The following is a 21680-nucleotide window of genomic DNA, read 5'->3' on the forward strand; positions in this document are numbered from 1 at the left end:
GTCTGTAGGGTTGGGTGTATGAGAAGTTGTCAAAGAATTGATGAGGGTTCGTTGGGCTTATTTGATATGGAAGCGATTTGAGCGGATGTAACTCGAAAGCCTCCGCTGACCAGCGGCCAAGTGCTTGGATCTGCTGCTGAGAGAGGCCTTTTTTGGGCAGCTGTTGCTGCGCCTATGCAAAATGAATGGCTGGAAAAGTGGTCTGCTGGGATGCCTGAATGGAGCAAAATTTGATCTGTCTTACTTTGCTTTATGAAGTAGGAGATGGTTTCATTGTCTAGCACTGATAGATCTGTGAGTGTGGGGTGGACTTTTGGGTTAAAGCTGGAAGTGATGGTGAGTTCTGAGCATCTGAGGAAACTGAAAAAAGCCACTATGAACATTGCGTCCAGTGTGCGGGCAGTGTTGGTGGAGTGGTAGCCTTGGCGGAGGGTGGAGATGCATATAGTAAGTATGTCTAACGTTATTGGTTGTCTGGCATCTGGGCGAGTAGGTTGGGTTATGAGGTTAATTGCTCATGGAAGAGATGGGTTTTCATTTGTCTTTGAATGTTGCCAGGGATTCTGCATTCCGGATGAGGGTGGGGAGAGCATTCCACCAGCATGGAACTGTGAATGATAATGTTCTGGAAAGTGATTTTGTGTCTCTCTGTGATGGAACCACGAGACGTCCCTCGTTGATCGACCGTAGGCTTCTGGTAGGGATGTAGGCTTGTAGGAGTGAGTAAAAGTAGGAGGGAGCTGAGCCTGTGATAGATCTGTGAGCAAGCATCAATGCCTTGAACTTGATGCGAGAGGTAGCCAGTGCAGAGAGATGAACAGAGGAGTGACGTGGGCCCTTTGGGCTCGTTGAAGACAAGACGAGCTGCAGCGTTCTGAATCCTTTGTAGATGTTTAGTTGCACATGGAGGTCCAGCTAGAAGAGCATTGCAGTTCTTGATGCTGTTGAGATAGGTATGAATGAAGTGATGGCGAGCAGAGAAATTGGGAAAAGGCAGGTTGTATGGGAAGTGGAAAGACTTATAAAGCTTCCATGCGGTTAAGTAGGATTGTAGGGTGCTGGGTGAAACGGCTTGAAGAATGGAATTAAGAGAGGCGTCAAGAAGTGGTTTCAATGGGTGGTTAATGTGGATATCAGCTCTGAAGTGAGGTACTGAGGTTGGGAATGGGTCCGTGTGTGGTGCCAGCAACCTGAATTTCTGGAAAGCAAAACGTGACCCGGGAACATGTTTTGCCGTTATGATGAACTGATCGCAGGCTGCAATCCAAATGAGGCATCTTAGGAGAGGCATTACTGCAGGGGAAATTTGAGCGGCCTTGTTGATGCAATGCACGGATGCTTCGTTGTCGCAGTGTACTATGATGCTGTTAGAGGACCATTCTTTACCCCACAGGAAAGCTGCTTCCACTAAAGGATACAACTCGAACAGCGCTGAGGATGTTAATGACTGCGGTGAGTCTAACAGCTGGGCGGGCCATGTAAACTTGAACCAACGGCCTTGGTAGAATCCCCCGAAACCGATAGAGGGAGCTGCGTCGGTGAACAGTTGGATATCCACAGGGAGTGAAATCAGATATATATATATATTTTTTTTAATAGAAAAAGGACAGGCCATTCAATTATTTAAGGAAGGTTAGACAGAAACTAAGCTCCTGCGGGAGCCAATGGTCACGTCACTGCTGCGGCAGTGGAGAACATTAGCTAGAGAAACTGAGCTCCTGCAGGAGCGTGAGGAGACATCACTGCTGCGGCAGTGAAATCAATGTTAGCCAGAGAAACTGGACTCCAGTGGGAGCAGAATGGACTGCTGTGACAGTGAAGAAGTTTAACCAGAGGAACGGCAGAGACGGAGCTGCTGTGGGAGCGGAGGAGATGACACTGCTGTGGCAATGTGAGAAGCAAATGGGATCCTACGGGAACGGTGGGGAAAGGTGGATATGGTGAGCTTGTAGGTTTAGAGTTTAGAGGGCAGCCTTGCAGGATTATGCACATCTGAAGTTTAAGTGGCCGAGCGAAGATAGTAGTTCGCGTTTAGGACAGTTTAAAATGTCTGAGAAGGTGGATGAAACCAGAAATATCCTTTGCAGTGCAGTGCAGCCTGGAAATTAACTGTATCCAAGTTAATGCACAGAATTCAATGGATGTGGCTAGACCCATGGTTTATCCTGGGTGACTAGAATCCAAAGCTCACCAGAACCGTGTGGGGCTGAGAGATCGATTGCTAAATAATTTTTATTTTATTTATTTTGAATGAATACATTAGAAGCCTAAATGGTTTATAACCTGATTTGATAACGCATCAATTTGATACTGTAGTTGTTGTTTGATAATCAAACAGCAAAGTACAATCTGATTTAGATGATCGTTTGTTCCTTTATCTGTTGCTGGTTCATTTATTTAGTCAAGTTCAAAATAGACTCACTTGGTAAAAGACAAAGAGCTTTCATAGAATTTTGCGCCTTGAATTTATCCAATTGTGTTTTAAAATCATTAAGGACTTCAAACTTTGCCGTGGAAACACACTGCTTGTGTGTATTTTATCTAAAAATTTCTCTTCATTTCTATGGGTCACATTACCTGCCGATTTTGTTCATTCTGAATCAGATTTTTTCAATGGTGAAGATGAAGATAAAAATAAAAATACAGCTGTGCTATAACGAAGTTTCGAAGCGATTTTGTAGATAAATTGCAAGACAACGTTAACGATAGGTTCTTAAATGATTCTGTGTGCTTGCAATCTAATGTGCGAGCTACTGTTTGTACGTGAGAGTTTAAGCCACAAGGAAGCAGCGCGTTAATGACGTCAAATAATTTGAACAGAAACCGTTTAAAACGTGTATTCCCCCGATCAAAATTAATATCCAGATGGCATAACTGTGCTTGAGACTCGACTGAAGCGATGCGAAATTTAACCAGGGACAAAAATGAGAAGGTTTTGAGCTGAGCAGCCAGCGGGTCTAGAGTGTGAGCTGGCCGGCCGGGACTGAATCTGCGGCGTGGCTTACTGAGGGCCTGCTGCGGCGGCCTGGTCTTGGAGGAAGACCCGTTTGTTCGTGTGAAGAGGGCGGCATTGCCCGAGACGCGAGCGTGGTGCTCGGCGGGCCTTATAGTCCATTTCTCTATTGCAGGAATTATTGAATGGTCCGGTTTAGAGCGAAGGAGATCGCGGATGTTTCGCCCGTGGTGGTGAGGACCCGTTTGTTTGGCCTGACGCCCGCGAGATAACACCAGAGGATTGCGGCAAAGATTCCTGAAGGACGAAAGATTCTTCATTGGACGGGAGAGCTCATTTCGGAAATGATAGGAAGGTAGGGCGAGGCCAAATGCTGAAAACTGTCAAGGAAGTTAGGTGAGTTGACAGAGTGAATATATATATATATATGCTTCCTCTCATGCTGATAGTGTAGACATGGTAATTGTTTGATGAGTTGATTGATTGATTGATTGCTTGATTATTTGAACGTGCTCCTCCCGAACTTTGTTAATAAAACATCATATACTGAGAGAGGACTGCAACACATCGTCATTTGAGCGACTTTTGGTACTGATTTACATTTTCGCAATAAATGATTATGATTAACGTTACACATCTGTTGTTTTTCTTCATAATTTTAGCCTGCATAGTTTTAAGAAATAGTTATGGGTAGGTTTAGGGGCAGGAGTAGGATTAATGTTAGTGGCTCAAAATATATTTTAATGCTATTAATAAAACTGGCATTTCCCTACACATCTCTGTCCATAAAGTGTTTTATTCTTTTTATATTCTGTATAAAATGAGTAATTTATATTTAGGTTTGGGAGTAGGGTTAAGGGAACTTACATTTATCTATAAAACAGTAGGCCTATAAGAGAAATGATACAGATATCTTTATGATTCGTAAACGTTTTGAAGCTGTGAATTCGTAATAATTCTACGTTGCAGACATGTCTGTATCATACATTTCAGCATCTATCCAAACGTACAAAAAAAGTAACGTTATGTTTTGTTTTCAATCTGTTGATAGGTTATAGACTTTCTACTGATATAAACTGTTTTTCACTTTAATTAGATAGTCCTAAAAGATATCTACTAACACTTAAGGTGATGATACACAGGGCAACTTTTTGAGCAATGTTGCCGGGCAATGTTGCCGTCAACGGGCAACCAGATGAGACACAGGGCAACTAATTAGGGCAACGGACAGTTGTCAGTAGCCAATCAGAGAGGAGCAAATCTATTGCCATGGAGACAGACACCACAAAGATGGATGCTGAAACTTTTGCAGCTGTTGTCTTGGCTTCTTCAACAATTATTTTACATAAGTAAGTATCACTTATAACAAAAAACGTAAAAAAAATTACATATACATATACATATATATATATATATATTAGGGCTGTCAAATTTAGCGCGTTAATAACGCGTTAACGCAAAATCATATTAACGGCACTAATTTTTTTAACGGACGATTAACGCAGCGCGTATTTTCTGTTTGACCCGTGACCCAACCCCTAGTTGGAGAAATGGAGATACACAGTGTTGGCTACTTTGCGACATTGCAGACCCATTTAGCGATTTCCATTCAACAAAGTGCCCAAACCTTATTTAGTTTCTGAGAATATACCGGTACCGCCGGTACTGCTCTCTCAGCACGCGCGCGCGCCTCTCTCTCTCTCTCTCTCTCTCTCTCTCTCTCTCTCTCTCTGCGTCTCACGCGGAGGAGCAGCGCTTTAATTCAGTTAAACACAGATATTATGTTGCTTCTCTAATTTTACAAATATAGCCGAAATCAGAGCACGGATATTGTCTTTAGCTTATGTGTTGATTTCACCAGACGACGGCTCGATTATCAGAATTTTTGTGCAGATTGACGTCTTGGAAGGGAGAGCTGGTTATGTTTATTTGGTCGCGTTTCAGTCACCATTTCAAATTCATTCCGTTGTTTGACAACAGAAACAGTAAAATATACGTTTTATTGAGAATGTATTGAGAATTTAGCTTCATCAAAATGGGCACAGAGAGAGACAAAATACAATGTAATAATAAATGCTAAATGTAGCCTACATTTAGCATTTTCAGAAGAGCTGCCCTGTCATGCAAAAATCTAAACATTTTTGTGTTAGTGAATTGCTCAGTGCAAAGAAAGAGAAGTAATGGGAACCTGGTATTTCTTTGTTCTTTCTACATGTGTCTAATAGACATGAACAAGTTCTTTGAAAAACATCTATGACCTTTGAAACATGTCTCGTCTTCATGCTCTATATTGACTATGGTTTCAATAATAAACATACATTTGCATAAAGCATCTATATTTATCATTGCCCACGTTGATTAGAGTATTACAAACTTGAAAAGTATTAATTTAAGGTATATTTAGAACAAATAAAAAATGTGCGATTAAATGCGATTAATCGCGAGTTAACTCATGACAATCATGCGATTAATCGCGATTAAAATTTTTAATCGATTGACAGCCCTAATATATATATATATATATATATATACACACACATATATATTGACATATATATATATATATATATATATATATATATATATATATATATATATATATATACATACACATTTTTGATCATATTTACCAGGGGTATGATTAATTCTGAGCACGACTGTATATATATATATATATATATATATATATATATATATACATACATACACACACACACACACACACACATATATACATACATATATATATATATATGTATGTATATGTGTGTGTGTGTGTGTGTGTGTGTGTATGTATGTATATATACAGTCGTGCTCAGAATTAATCATGTGTATGTATGTATGTATGTATGTACGTACGTACGTACGTATGTATGTGTATATATATATATATATATATATATATATATATATATATATATAGCCTATATACATAATATATAGCAAAATAATGCCATATAGTGCCATAACATGTTAGCAAAATAATCAGGTAACCTTTCATCTCAGCAAAACAGAAAAAAGGACATGGACCAGAAGATGGCTGCTCAGGAGGAAGAGGGGGTGTTACAGCCAACTACTGAGGGAACTGGCTGACGAAGATGCTCCTGGTTACAGAAACTGGTTAAGAATGGGGCAAAACACATTTAACAGTCTGGTGAGCCTGGTGGAACCATCATTAAGAAGGCAAGACATAGTGATGAGGGAGGCAATACCTGTTGGGGAGAGACTGGCAATAACATTGAGGTTCTTGGCCACAGGACAGACCTTCTCCTCTCTGGAATACACATTCCGGGTTAGTAGGCACAGCATTTCCAGGATAGTAGTCGAGACCTGTGAGGCTCTTTACAAGGCATTACAACAGGATTACCTCAAAGTGCCATCCACAGAAGAGGAGTGGAAACACATCTCCACCAGATTTGAGGAGAGGTGGAACTTTCCACATTGCATTGGTGCCTTAGATGGCAAGCATGTCAACATCCTTCCGCCACCAAATTCAGGGTCTCATTACTATAACTACAAAGGCTTCAATTCAATAGTTCTCATGGCTCTAGTAGATGCAGACCTGAAATTTATTTATATTGATATAGGGACAAATGGCAGAGTTAGCGACGGGGGAGTTTGGGCCAAGTGTGGGCTGAGCCGGGCATTGGAAGACAACACACTGAACATACCACCACCAGAAGACCTGCCTGGATGTCAAACCCCTGTCCCTTATGTTGTCGTGGCAGATGAGGCCTTTGGTTTGAAGCCATGGATGATGAGACCATACCCAAGGACACAACTGGATAACAACAAGCGAAACTTTAACTACAGGCTCTCTTGTGCACGTCGTTGTGTTGAGAATGTTTTTGGAATTTTGGCAAACAGATTCAGAGTTTTTCGCCAAGCAATTGCACTGGAGCCTTCAAAGGCTGTAATAATAACAAAGGCAGCATGTGTTCTTCACAATTACCTAAGAACTGAATCCCTTACCCGTTACACCTACACACCTCCCAGTCTGGTGGATCAGGAGGACACAGAAACGGGTCGACTTATTCACGGAGCTTGGAGGGAAGAACCAGAATGTATGTGCCCTATTGCAGCTTCCTCAGACAGAAATTCATCTTTGCAGGCAAAACAAGTGAGAGAGGAGTACTGCAGCTACTTCAACACAAACGGAGCAGTAAGCTGGCAAGAGAACGCATTGTCTTGATTACTTATTCTTCCTCCACACTGCCATAACCTCTACCCATCTGTTTAATACAGTATGCAGGATACAAAAAGACGATAATGAATGAAATGCTACAAATACATTTTGTTTGTTTTTATTTTCAGTTCAGCCACCCTGGCAAATGAAATACACAATGAAATAAGTTAAATTACTATTAAATAAGTTAAATTACAGATTTACAGAATTACTATACATACTAATATACATACTCCATTTGTTTAAAATTCAGAATACAAAAACACAATAAATAAAAAGTTACAATCAAATACATGTTTTGTTTTTCATTTTTAATTCAGCTACCCTGGCAAATGCAAAATATAAAATATACAATTAAATAAGTTAAATTACTGTTGAATTAAATTACTACACATACTACTCCTCATCTTGGACAGAGTGAGACAACTCAATTATCTGCCTTTTCAGCTTCTTCACCTTGTTGTCTGGCAGGCTTTCTAGGCAACTTTCTAAGTACTGTAAAAAGCCAGTGTGTGGTGAGGAGGCCTTTCTTTTCAGGAAACCCATAGCATACTGCATGGCCTCTGTAGCTTTATCCATTTTTTTCTTTTTGGTCTCAGACACAGCATTGTGGCGTTGGGGTTGAGGTGGAGTTGTAGGAGTGAATGTGGAAGTGGAAGTGGAAGTGGAAGGAGAAGATGTGATGTTCTCTGGGAACTGGGATGTTGAGGGAGCAGCCAAAACTGTTGACAAATTGTCACAACTTTCTTCAGGGGTGCAGTGGTCACGGAGAAAGGACAGGATGTAATAATACTTCCACTTGGGCTGGTAAACCTCTTCAGCTCCTGCCCCCGATTTACTGCTCTTCAGAACGATTCCATGCTCCTGTATACAGTAAATACAAAATACAGTACGCAAGTTTTTAAATTTCCTCTTGATATCTTCCTCTGAGAAAAAAAGGAACATAATACTGTAACATAAATACTCTACAGGTGATCTATAGGTGATATCACTTTTTTTTTTTTTTTTTTTGGAAACTATGCGTTTACACACAGTTTATATTATGAAGCACTGTGGAATCAACTGTAGAAATTACAGTCATGGACACAAGTTAAGACTGTTCTTTAACCTTTGTCCATGACTGTAATGCTGTAAGAACCATGTTGTCGATAAATACTACCTTACTACAACAACATTATTGCAATAGCCATTAGAAGTTTAAAAAATATGCATAAAGCAATTTTCACAACAGGATGTACCGGTTATAACTTGTTGCTCATCTGACAGCTGCTGACAGAGAGTCTGGAAGTCCCTCGTTTTAAGGTCCCGGTGTTTATACAGCTTTGCCTTTGGGTTCCACAAGTGGTCGTGCTCTGTATATACAAGGACACACAATACAAGATGGTGATGTTAGACAAAAACTGTTCCAACTTAAAAACAAAAAAACAATCGATGAGCAGCCCTTCATTTATTACAAGTCAGTGGTTCTCAAACTTTTAATAGTGGCGTACCCCCGAGGCATTTAACATCCTTCTGCATACCCCCTCTCATCCACTTAGACTGCAGTTGACCCTTCTCCATTAAGGGACAAAATTTGGCCTCTTAAATCGATTTTTCAAGTGCATTTTTGCCTTTATAAAATAAATAATGCTTTAAATTAAAAAATGTTAAATCGAGAAGTGATTCTTTTAAATATTAAATTAAAACAGCCAGTAGGTGGCGGTAAGTCAATGTCTTTATGAGTGAGCCATCGATTCATTCATCAGAAACGAACTGTATTTATGAATGCATCATTGACTCTCACAATTCGTTCACGAAACACAGCTGTGTGTTGGAGATGCACAACAGTTCTGCTGTGAATTTTGTTGGAACTATTGTTTTGTTGCAAAATAGAGTAAAAAGTACTGACAATAGCCTACTGTTTAAAATGAACATCACTTAATATTACCCTTTCATTTATTGAACTTTTTCAGTTAATAAACTGATTTATTAAAAAGCAATGTCACATTTGCAATCGTGTGGATATTGGGGAAACATTGTATTCTTGCTCGTATATGACCAACATTAAAAACAAGGACTCACACAAGGTAACGTTATGTTTTTATATCGAAGAGAGTTTGAATCTTAAATCGATCTCTATGCACGGTCTGTGTTTATGCCATAGACTAAAAAAAAATAGGTTTATACTTGTTATTCATGCTAGTAAGTGCTAAATCCTCACTTTTAGAAAGGTACATTGTCGAGAACTGCAGTAATGTATTTAGTGCAATTTGCTAAGGAATCCGACTCTGCACGTAATCTATCATATGGACGCTAATAGTGTGGATGCAGTCCGTTTTGATTGGATGATGTCATGTATTTGCGGCATTTAACCTGCTAGATATAGCCTACATGTTATGGGGTAGAATTAAATAAACGGCCAATTTTGTTCGCGTACCTTCTCTGTCGCCTCAATCTGAGAACCACCGTTACAAGTGAATTGCCGAGACACAAGTCAGGGTATCAAGTTAACATTGCAACATTGCTCAAAAAGTTGCCCCGTGTATCATCACCTTTAGTGGATAATGTCTATTAATAGTCAACTGCACTGTAAAATATTTCCAGGATTTCACAATATATAACTGTAATATTTCACAGGTAATTACATTATTACCACTTCACAGGCTTTAACTGTGATATTTCACAATATAATACCGTATTTAGACTTTTACTGTGAAAATAATGCAGGCGCGGGGCTTTTACAAGAAACTACTGTGAATTCCGTCATTTTCGCGCTGCAACTGCGTCATCTGAGCTCCCCCGGAGCCAGTGTTGCCAGATTGGGCGGGTTCCCGCCCAATTGGGCGGTTTTGAATTTGATTGTGCGGGTAAAAAAGGGTTTGGGCGGGTGGACAAAATTTGGGCTGGTTTGGGATCAGTTCGGCGGTTTTCAAACATCTACATTTTAAAGTCTAATTGGTTAAAAAACTAAAATAAAGTGTGCATGTAGTCCATAAAATCAGTCATCATGACATTACTGTACACACACGCCCATGCAGAGTCAGCTGGCATTGGTGTTGACATCACCGACGAGCACGCACTTTTAGCCAATCAGCGATCAGCAGGCAGATGCGATTGAGCGCGATAAGTTGTAGCTGTATATTCAAGTGATGGCTAATGCCTCTACTAAGTTGTATGTACACAGTAAAGAGTGAGATAGTGAGCAACTCTAAAAATGTACACGTGGTGGGAGATATCGATGGTGACTATAACTCTGAGAGGAGAGCACAGTTATGTCCATGGTCATGTGCACACTAGCCTAACTGTACCAGACATCGTCAACTTTACACCGTCCAGACTGCACTATACTCGCCCCTGACACCTGCTGAAAAAGGTTTGAATCAACGATGAATCAGTTTTGACTGCTAAATTCTGCGTTATGTTCTGCATTGTGTACTTTCCTAGGGTTAAAGTCATCGGTTCATTTCTTGATTGCCGTTTTGACAGTGTCCATCTGGACATTTTAGTCATATTGGCTAATTCTCCTTAATTATTGCCGTTTTGATCTGTTTTCCTGGATTTTTTTTTTTTTTTTATTTATTTTTTTATCATTGTTATTTGTTTTAAGGAGATACAAATTGTGCTTATCAACCTTGAATGACATGGTAATGAAATTATATCATATTATTTTGGCAGTAAAATTTTGGGCGGTTTTTTCTTGTAGTGGGCGGGTTTTGGTGAGCTTTTGGGCTGGAAATCACCGTTCCAATCTGGCAACACTGCCCGGAGCTCCCTGGCGATCTCCTCCATGGTCTCACTCGACGGATTCAGTGCGGTAAGTGTTTAATTTCAAACTTTGTCAATTTGATGACTGTTTTTAATATGAAATTGCATGTTATTTAAAAGTATGAACCAAATTAGCGTTAGTTAAGTTCTGTTTCATGTTTTTGTAACTTAGCTGGAGCAGATTCTAGGTTTGAGCGCGCAAATTTGAATGATCAGACGTTGGTTGTGTTAATAAGTGTATTAGTAGTACCGTATTAAGTTATTAACTGTGAGGCTTCACGTTAGCTACACCGTCAAAATTGAACTTTAGCTTTGCTTAATGCTTTTCTTAGTTAACGTTCGTTACTCTAACAGCGTTCTCTCTTTTCCCACAGCATTTTTCTACCACCGGGAAATAAAGTTATAAGGTAAGCTGTGGCCTTAATGTGTGTATTATGACAGTTATGATCAACTAGATACATTATAGTGTTGTGGATTTGTGCAAAGGTGGAATAAATTAATCTCAAATTAGTAACGTTAGCTAGCTGGGCGTCGTCCATATTTTTCTGCCGTGTGTGAAACGGAGCAGCCGTTGTCTGTCTCGTCAACAGAAAAAATAAAGTGCATTTTTTATTATAAAAAAGATATAGGAAAATAAATGTGTTTATCACTGAATTAGTGGAGCTTCGTTAGCTGTGCTATTCTAAAGTAAAACAGGTCGACATCTGAAGATATTAGGAGCCATTTTGTCTGTGAACGGGTAATAATTCTAGGAGGAACAGACTCTTCCTCCATCCTCTGCAAACAGTACGTGTAAATGATGTAAATTGTTGTGTGCAAATGCATTGCCTGGGTAAATCACACACATCTAACTTACTTTGTTGCAGGACTATTCTTGACTGTGTGTTTGTGATGTAAATGTTTTTCAGTTGCTGTTAAGTTATTTAAATGGTTGCTGTTTAATTGAATCCAAGTAATGTCACCTTGTTAAAACTGAGCTAACTTTAGTTTTGCTCAGTACTGCAACAGCAGTGACCCACTGAAGGTGATGACTGGGAACTGAAACCTTTTTAATCCCTCTTGAATTAAACTAACATCTTTCTTCTCTGTCTTTTTGTTTATATGTGCTTCTTGGGCATCAACCCAGAGACAGGTACAAAATCAAAGAGGCAGAGAGGACACATAAACCAGCAAGTCTGTACACTGATCAGGAAGCTCATTGACTTTGAATGGATGTCAGTCTAATGTAAGTTGTGTTCCAACTTCAGAACAGACTAACGAAACACTGTCTCTGTTTTAAGTTAGAATTAGTTACTTAAGCTATTAAAGGGTTAGTTCACTCAAAAATGTAAAGTCTCTCATTAATTACACTCCCTCATGATGTTCCAAACACATAAGAATTTTGTTCAACACAAATTAAGATAATTTTAAGAAGTCCGAGAGCTTTCTGATCCCGCTTATAGACTGCAATGTTATAACCGCTTTCAAGCCCCAGAAAGGTAGTAAAAACATTGTTAAAATAGTCCACGTGACTACAGTGGTTCAACCTTATTGCTATGATGCGACGAGAATACTTTTTGTGCGTTCCGCACTATTAAGTATTTTTGCATCGCTTCATAACATTAAGGTTGAACCACTGTAGTCACATGGACTATTTTAACAATCTTCACTACCTTTCCGGGCCTTGAAAGTGGTAATAAAATTGCTGTCCATGGAGGAGTCAGAAAATATCTTAATTTGTGTTCCAAAGATGAACGAAGGGCTAACGTGTTTGGAATGAGGGTGGGGTTTTGGGTAAACTATCCCTTTAATCTGTTCTACGAGTTTAGACAGGCTGCAAAATGTCTAAAATTCATTGTTCTTACGTTTATTTGAATTAAACATGCCTTTTCAATGTTATAGGTTATTGATAGGTTAGAATAAAAACGTCAAATTTCAGACGTACTTTACAATAGTTTTAAGTGTAAATTTACATCACATTACTGGCTTACTGAGTTGCATTACTATGTACGCATGTCATGTAATTTTTGCTTAACCTCAATCATGTTACTTTCAGAGTCCTCTGGTTTGTTGATTTAATATTAATTGATATAGTACTATTCACATGATTTATCTGATTTATCATGAGTTTTACAATTGTAATTTCTTAAATTGTACACATTTTAGGATTAGTTTTACAATGCGAGTACCATACTTGCAGGTACTTGCACCACAGAGTAACTTAAACTTTTTGTCTTTCTTATCTTTTGTAGATAGTGGACAGAACCCATACTATGCAGGTGCCTGCTGCAAGGGAAGAAGCGAGACACCTGCAACCCTCTCTTTTCCCACCTTTTTGTCTTTTCTTCCCTCTCTCACTCTCTCTTCTCTCTCTCCTTCTTTCTCTTTTTAGCTCTTAAGTTGTGAAGTACCATTATCACATAGTAAACACATGCACAGTGCACACACATAGACACACATTCCTGTTACCCAGTGTTCATTCCTGTTACCCAGTGTTTATTCCTGTTATTAAATTGTATTTTTCAAGTACCATTATCACATAATGGTAAACACAGTAAACACATTCACACACATATTGACAGACATTCATGTTACCCAGTGTTCATTCATGTTACCCAGTGTTCATTCATGTTACCCAGTGTTTATTCCTGTTATTAAAATGTATTTTTCTTCTAAAAAAATAAAAGTTAAACAATTGTTTTTATCAGTTTTGTTTGGTCCATCATTTATGCTAAATCACAGTATAGACATGGTTAAATACAGTAATTCTACTGCAGCTTACTGTTAAATTACAGTAATATGATAGACTAACTGTAATTGCACAGTAAAATACAGTAATTATACAGCAGCTTACTGCTAAATCACAGTAATATGACGGCATAGTTATTGTGAAGTCACAGTAAACAGCTGTCATTTCACAATTATTTACTGTAAAAATGATACGGTAACTTACTGTGAAAGTCATGCAATTATTAACCTGCAATTTATTGTAAATTTACAGTGAAATAATTAACAGTGTGATCATAAACAATATAGACTTTCTACTGATATAAACTGTTTTTCACTTTAATTAGATAGTCCTAAAATATATCTACTTACACTTAGTGGATAATGTCTATTAATAGTCAACTGATCATAAACAATTTATTTGTTGACAAGCAACAGATCTAATCTTTAATTGACTATCAACAGATTATCTACAAATGGTTAACAATTTTTTAAAAACAGTTTTAAATCAGCTAAAATAATTATTAATTTGATGCACATGAGACCCCTTGAGTAGGATATACAGTATCACATACTTCATATGCTGACATGACTTGACATTTAACTGACAGAATGATCTTGAGTTGTTGGTACTCAATCTACAGAAAGTTAGTTGACAATTGAAAGTTAGTCGCCAATTGGTTAATAACCTGTTGCAAAATAATAGTGACAGTCAACAGGCACTTTTTTGTAAAATCTGTAGATTAACACTTGAATTGTACCTTATAGTCTATAGGCAGTCAGTTGAACGTATGTTACTTGTCTGTTGAAACAGTGTTGTTGAATGTCAACTGATGCACTGTTGACAAGCTACTGAATGGCTACTAATAACTAGTAAAGTCTCAACAAACGGACTATCAAAATAAAGTGTTACCAAATTTTGGAAGACACATTTTGTTTGGAAAGTCAATATGCGTGGGGGCATGAATGATCATGAATAATGCTCTGATTCACACCTGAAAAGACAATGACCCACACAATGAGCTGCATAATGAGCCTTTCATTCAGGTGTGTCACTGGGTACCATAAGAAAGAATGCGAGAATGTATTTTGTATGCATGCAAATTGTATAATATCCAAGGTAAACATTTCTAGAAACTATGCAGTTAATTCTCATACTGTATTTTCAGAAAGTTTAGGAATATATCCTCTCCCCAAATGTGTCACTAATAAAAACAATAATAAATAATTTAATGAGAAGGCTTATATTGACCTTTTACGATGTAGCTTACATCTACCTTGTAAATATATTTTTTGCTATTTTATTAAAACATTTTCACATGTAAATCAACAACAATTACAATTTTAACAATATTTCAAGTGTAATCATTCTTTTTAAAAATTATACATTTTATTATACGCATTTCAAAGTTGAGGATTCATTAGTTTGAATATTGGAACAAACACTATAATAACATCTTAGTTGATAATTCAATATACCTACTTTATTTTTGACAAAACATCACATACTATACATTTAACATATGAGCAGAAATTGGCGAACAAAAGCTTATTTGATGTGACAGTAGTAGGGTTGGGTATTGGTTGGGTTTTATCCGATACCAGTACCTACTCTGTATTTTTTAAACGGTTCCGGTGCTTAAACGGTTCTTGAACCGGTACTTAAGAAAACGAAACCGCACACACATTATCAAAACAAGTAATAAATCTCAGTGAGTGTTTTAGCGCAATTTTCTGACGTCATGGGATCACAACATTAAGAGATAGTAAATCTTTTTATGTTTTTTTTTTTTTTTTTTTTTTGTGCGTTCCCGAGATTAGACCTTCCTTAACATAATGCCGAAAACCCGAAGTCTCTAGGTGGTCTGGTTGAGGAGGAGATAGAAGTGCAAGATTGGTGCGCACAGACAGAACAGAAATCATGAGTTAACAATTGCAATTTTGTCCGTTGGAAAATTGCGCTAAAAATAATACGTGTGTGTGTGTGTCCAAACTGGACACAATATTAAATCTTTAAAGATTTTCTGATTTCTGATTAAATGAAAAATTGCGCCGTTTAATAGGCTACTGATGTAGCCAAAAACACTTACAGATCAAAACTTTGTCTTCTCATATTATGACTGTGGCGAGCAGGACGAGGTCGAGGGCCGTGGGAGAACGGCACGAGGCCGGTGGCGTGATTGCAAATGAGCGACACCTGCGCGACGCACCGGTCTCGCATCTCTCACGGAGGAGCGGAAGCATAAAGGAGGAGCGACGACAGTGAAGAGCGAGAGAGGACAGGCCTGATTTTTAGTTCATGTTTTGTTTCTGTTTGTGTCGCCAGCAGTCGTCCGTGAGGGGCTGCTGGCTTTTACTTTTATTTTTGTATTCGTGTATTTTATTATTAAATATTGTTGGATGTCCGCCGGTTCCCACCTCCTTCTTCCCATAACTTCTGAACCCGTTACAATGACTTTTACTTTTTAAACAGAGAAATATCTGACACTGAGCAGAAATATACACACACAGTATAGCCTCATATAAATATACTTGATATACTTCATACTTGATATGCAAGATTTGCAGTTGGCATTAAAATACTAGACTTACGTTACCCGAAGAGGAACGGCTGCTGTTATCATCATCTGTGATGTTCACCACGACACTGGCAGCTGAACTTGAACTTTCGTCAAGCGTGTCAGAGGTTTGGGGTTCTAATCCGCATTCGTACAGTTTTTTTTTTTTTTTTTTTTTTAAACCGATTATGCTCATCAGTGGTTGTATATCAAGCAGGGACACGTTTGTGTGCATTATATTTTTTTATTTCACCGGAACGAATAGAGAGTCTCCGCAACGTATTGAAGTGCGCGTCCGAGTGAAGACAGTGCGGTGTGCGCGAGCCACAAGAGAAAACACTGTATCCACGCCACTGATCGCAGGGGCAACGAGCACTTTGATCACTTGATTTAAAAAACACATTTCAGCGCTAGAGCTCTTATTTAACAAACGAATGAAATGAATGCTCTGCTGGTTAACTGGAAATGTTTTATTATTGGAACATTCATGCCCAAGATTTTTTATAGGGGGCGGTAAAAAAAGTCAGGCACCGAAAGTTTCGTTCTTTTTCGGTCTTGTTACTACCGTTTACGTCGGAACTGGTTCCCTATTGGAACCGGGTTTCGGTACCCAACCCTAGACAGTAGTCTTTTTTAACAGTAAAAACTTTATAATCTATCCAAAACTAATTAACGAAATCTTGTCTAAACAATCATATTCCGTCTGTAACATATCGTTTTTATGATATATTAGCATATAAATGTTAATTTGCAATTTAATACGTTGCTTATACAAATACATTTTATTTCAACATATTTCAGTTGATTTTTACTCATCTCAGTATAGCAATATAGTTTGGTAAAAGCTAAACTAGTAGATGTGTTCATGTAAAAATAATATGTTTACTAATGTAAGTGCAAGTGTGAATGAACGACACAGATGCCCGCTGTTGTTTACTACAGCTGTGCCGTTCATTCATTCACACACAGACAAGCGATTCATATTTAAACAGTCTTTTTGCGGTTTACAGACACCATTGCATATCGCGATTAGAACAAAGCACTTAAGAATAAAGAAATTACTATTCACAATCCTCAGCTGGTTCCGTTGCCCCTCGAAGTGAAACTAAACCAGCACTTCTGAGATAAATTTCCCAGGATTATTCCTCACAGCGAAGCAAGACGACGTAAAGTGCACGAGTCTGATTAAACTTGATTTGAGTTTTATCGAGTTGATGTGGCCGTTAACACGTTTGCATGGATTGCCTCAGATCATCTACGTTGGCGTGATCACATTAGAACTTAACCCTCTGGGTTCTGAGGTGTTTTATGAGCCCTGGAGGTGTTCTGACATGCTCTGACATGCTCTGACATTTGTCAGACATTTGTTGTGCTGAATACATGAATACACTGTATTCAGCACAAACTCTGCTACAATAATATGTCAGCAGCATGTACAGTATGTACAAGTTTGTAGTTTTGAGATAATGACATTTATGCGTGGTTTGTGAAAAAAAAAAAAAAATTGTCACTGAAATAAGGTCATAAAACCCATATTGATTATTTCTTCACACGACTTTTGAAAATTGTATCACATAGCCTAGAATATTTGCTCCAAAACTATGTCAAAATCATCTTGACTACTCATTCAGATAAAACAGTATGATTTAAAATTTGCAAGACATGTTTTGTGTGAGAAAGCTTTATGCGAGGAGGCATGAACATATCATGAATATTAATGTAATTCACACCTGAGAAAGACAAAGACCCTTCCATAATGGCCCTATCAGGGGCTATCAGGTCCTATCATTATGAGCAACCTTGCTCAAAGAATGAGGAGATTTAAAAAAGAATGGCTTTTTGATTGTTTGGATTTATTTAAAACACAACATAATCCAAAGATACACAACAAATGACAAAAAAGCACATTATTTAACACACTGAACTAAAGACAGAGACTTAACCAGTCACACACCTTTGTGCCATTCCTGAAACATAGTACATACTCACTAGATTTTTCACTTTACCATGTTCATGTACGGAGACTTATGTGAATGTTGAAGTCAGCAGAACTCCTCGGTGGGGCATCTGGTCCCTGAAAAAAAAAAAAACATGCTGTGAACATACTGATATCAAGAGAAACTATAGGGCTGCACGATTTGGGGAATACATTTTAGATTTTTCAGGTTAAAATGTACAAAATGTACAAAATGCACACACACATACACATATATATATATATTGTCATGGATATTTTTCTAAACCTAACTACCTGGCTCTATTTATTGGGTCTCGTCCCCGACGTCCCCACTCTATAGATCACCTGTAACTAACTACCTGGCTCTATCTATTGGGTCTCGTCCCCGACGTCCCCACTCTATAGATGACCTGCTATTCTGACTCGTTTTCCCTAAACCTACTTTTCTAAACTAGCTTCCTACCTAAACTAGCTTCCTGCCTAAACTAGCTTCCTGCGCAGGAATAAATCGACAAACAGAGCTGCAATTGTCCTTTAAATGCTTTAATCACGTCCGGGAGAGTTTCTCGAGCAGTTCTCAAAGAAATCTCTCCTAAGAAGCAAGGCCGGAGGATCTCAGACAAATTCCATTGAGAATCCCACCGAAAAATACATATACAACAGTTTTTATAGTATAGAGGTATGGCATAAATGTCAGGCTGCATTACATAATTTCCCCACTATTTGATTGGTTCTTCATATGCAAACCCCTCTGTTACTAGGTAAAGCAAACTTTGATCTTGTGATTACTTATCACAAGGTTTTAATGATGACTTAATTTGTTCTAACAGACTGTCTAGTTTTACTTCCCCTTTATTAATACACATAGACACATACACTCAAAGTCACAAGTTTTTCCCCAAAGAGTTTGGAAACATTAAAAGCATATGAATGTTCATAACATTCATGAACATTCCTGCAAGAAAAACAAATGTTAGTTGATTAATTAAAATTCATTCACATTCCCCTCTCTGGTCGTAATCATACATAATCTTTAGTAAAACACTAAACATACCATAGTACATTGCCTTTATAACTTTAGTAGACCTTGAGTCAAGTTTAATTATCATCTTTCTCTGGATTTTGAATCGCATTGATCTATTAGGCCTTTAACAGGGTGATAACTGCTGATTTTTCTTAACCTTATTTATTAGCTTTTAATTCAAGCAGGCGATTGTTTTACTTAGTAAGATCTATTTAAGAATCTGTGTAATAAAAATCTAACCAACCAAGTTCTATAATCTTTCATTTTTATCCTTAACACAAATATCAATAATTGTATTATTTTGTTTCAAACAATGTCATTATTTTAAAATTAACTCTCACCCAGCTGTTGCCATGATAATAGCGTTAGCTGCTGATGTGCCATTTAATCATTAATTACCTATCCTAAAATCCTATTTTTCCAGAATTAACTGATGGACATAACACGTCCTGCCTCTATTTGTTGGCAATGCGGAATAGTTCATAATGGATCCAGTGATCCAGATCATTAAATCTGTAACTTCATTCTGAATTAAGAAAGCTTTTTAGAATTTTGCTTTATGAGCAAATATTCTATTTCACTAAAATGTCTTAACTGTTTAGATTCATTTTAGTTTAAATTTAACATGTTTGAGTTACATTGTTCTTGGTCTAGGTTTTAACTTTGTGCCCCCTACATATATATATTTTAACATGTTGAAGACCTTCCTCAACAAAACAAGTCCATATTTCATTTCTGGAAGCCGGGCTAAATAAGCAAGCACTGTTACTGTATTCCTAGATAGACTAGACCCGCAGTCACCTCTCAGATATCAGATACAGACATTAGACAATACATGAAAGGAACATTTTAATAATCACACTGGTAACTTCTTTAACTAATAATAATCCAGAAATTAAATATGTTTCCCAAAATCAATCTCCTTTTGAAAGTTTTTCTTTTGCTATTTTAACAAATGGAAACACCTAAAAAATATTTAATTTAGTCATTAATTAATCGCTATAGAAGTTTACCCAATTATCTATTCGGACCTAGTCCGGCAAAGTAACTTATCCTCTCTTAGAGAACAACTATTACAACTATTACATTTTTTTAGCATCTATGATATCTGAATTAGGGTTCTAAAACCCTCAAGTTTCTTCAAAAATAGTTCCTAGATTATTTATTATCTTTACAGTAATGTACCTATTTAGAGTCCCTATACTCTACAGAATTAAGAGATTTTCCTCTTCACAATTTACATGTACCTGAAATATTTTCAAATTAATCATTAATCGTTCAAATCATGAGATCTAAATCATACAGTACAGTACAGTTTGATCGAACCAAATAAAACATCAATAAAAATCACACAAAATGAATTATTATGCTAAGCTTAAACCATTAGTTGGTCCACATCTTCCTCCAGATGTGTTGATCATCTCGTTTCCCCATGGACGTTCCATCTTCACCAGGGTGACTCTTTTCGAACCATTGCAATGGGCTTTCCCGCGTTGGCAAGGGAGGTACGTTACTAGCACATCCTTGATCCCCCACTTGACGCTGTGCGTTGGCGTGTGGTTGGCGTGTGGTTGCTGAGGGCTGGTTGGTGTATTTTAAGTCGAGATGCTTGGACGGAGGTGTCACCGCACCCCAGATGGGACCTTGTTTGTGGAGTGAACCACAAGAACAACCTGTGAATGGAGACCTTAAGTATTTTTGTTAATTACAACAACATGTATCATGTCGCCAGACTCATCTGCTTATCCGGCCGGTCGTCCTTTTTTGATGAGACCTGTAGAATTTCATGTTAAACAGTAACAAGACAATATTTTATACATTTGGAACAGAATCAGTTCTGTTCGATGAGATCTATCATGACATCCTGTAAAAAGTAAAAAGTTAAGTATGGGGTGGACAGGGCAAGCTTGCTTGCTCTCTGCCTTCCCAAAGTTATATGCTGTGCAGGTGGCATCGTTTATTTCTGCCACAACAATAACCCATACCACGATAGTTAGCCAAAATCATCCATGGTCATTATTTTATTGGGCATATTCTCTTCCCTGTTGGGTCATATTTTACCATGTGTGTCATATTTTAACCTGTGGGTCATATTTGATAAATTTAGATACAGCTGTTTTGATTGACATCATTTATTTGTCTTAGAACACCATATTTCACACACTCACTTTCACACACTTTCACACACCCCTCTCTGGCCAGAGATTCATACATTCTTGTACATGTGCATTTAATATCTTATTATTTATTCATCACTTTAAGTGATTGCCTAAATTCAAAAGCAGTGAATTGCTTAAATTCTATTGTTCAGTTTTATATATCTCATATACTTTAATAAATCAAAGTCTAACTCATATAAGTTTCTTCATTACTCAACATTTCCTAATTATCACAGAATGCATATTCCTATTATTATGATTTATAATTTCAACAATTTCTTCATTTTTAATTATCTATTGATCTTATTTCAACATTTCAACATTTCTCTCTTTTCTTTCTTTGTTAACCTTTCTTTAATTCAATCAAAATCAAAGTCTTTTACAAACAAAACT

At 37.6% G+C, this 21680-nt stretch overlaps 1 protein-coding gene and 1 long non-coding RNA gene across 2 annotated transcripts; both read left to right on the forward strand.

Moving 5' to 3' along the window:
* Positions 1–6080: 6080 nt before the first annotated feature.
* Positions 6081–7145, forward strand: LOC308687854 (uncharacterized protein; the record flags this gene model as incomplete). The annotated part of the gene is made up of 1 exon (XM_081360682.1): positions 6081–7145. The coding sequence occupies one exon, from the start codon at positions 6081–6083 to the stop codon at positions 7143–7145; it is 1065 nt and encodes a 354-aa protein (XP_081216808.1).
* A 3710-nt stretch (positions 7146–10855) lies between these two features.
* On the forward strand, positions 10856–13564 carry LOC308688394. Its single transcript, XR_014029889.1, has 4 exons — positions 10856–10932; positions 11258–11290; positions 12010–12108; positions 13115–13564. It is a non-coding gene; the product is annotated as an uncharacterized lncRNA (long non-coding RNA).
* The last annotated feature ends 8116 nt before the right edge of the window (positions 13565–21680 follow it).

Source organism: Scardinius erythrophthalmus, assembly GCF_964197995.2.
Source record: "Scardinius erythrophthalmus genome assembly, chromosome: 3".
NCBI classification, from domain to species: domain Eukaryota; kingdom Metazoa; phylum Chordata; class Actinopteri; order Cypriniformes; family Leuciscidae; genus Scardinius; species Scardinius erythrophthalmus.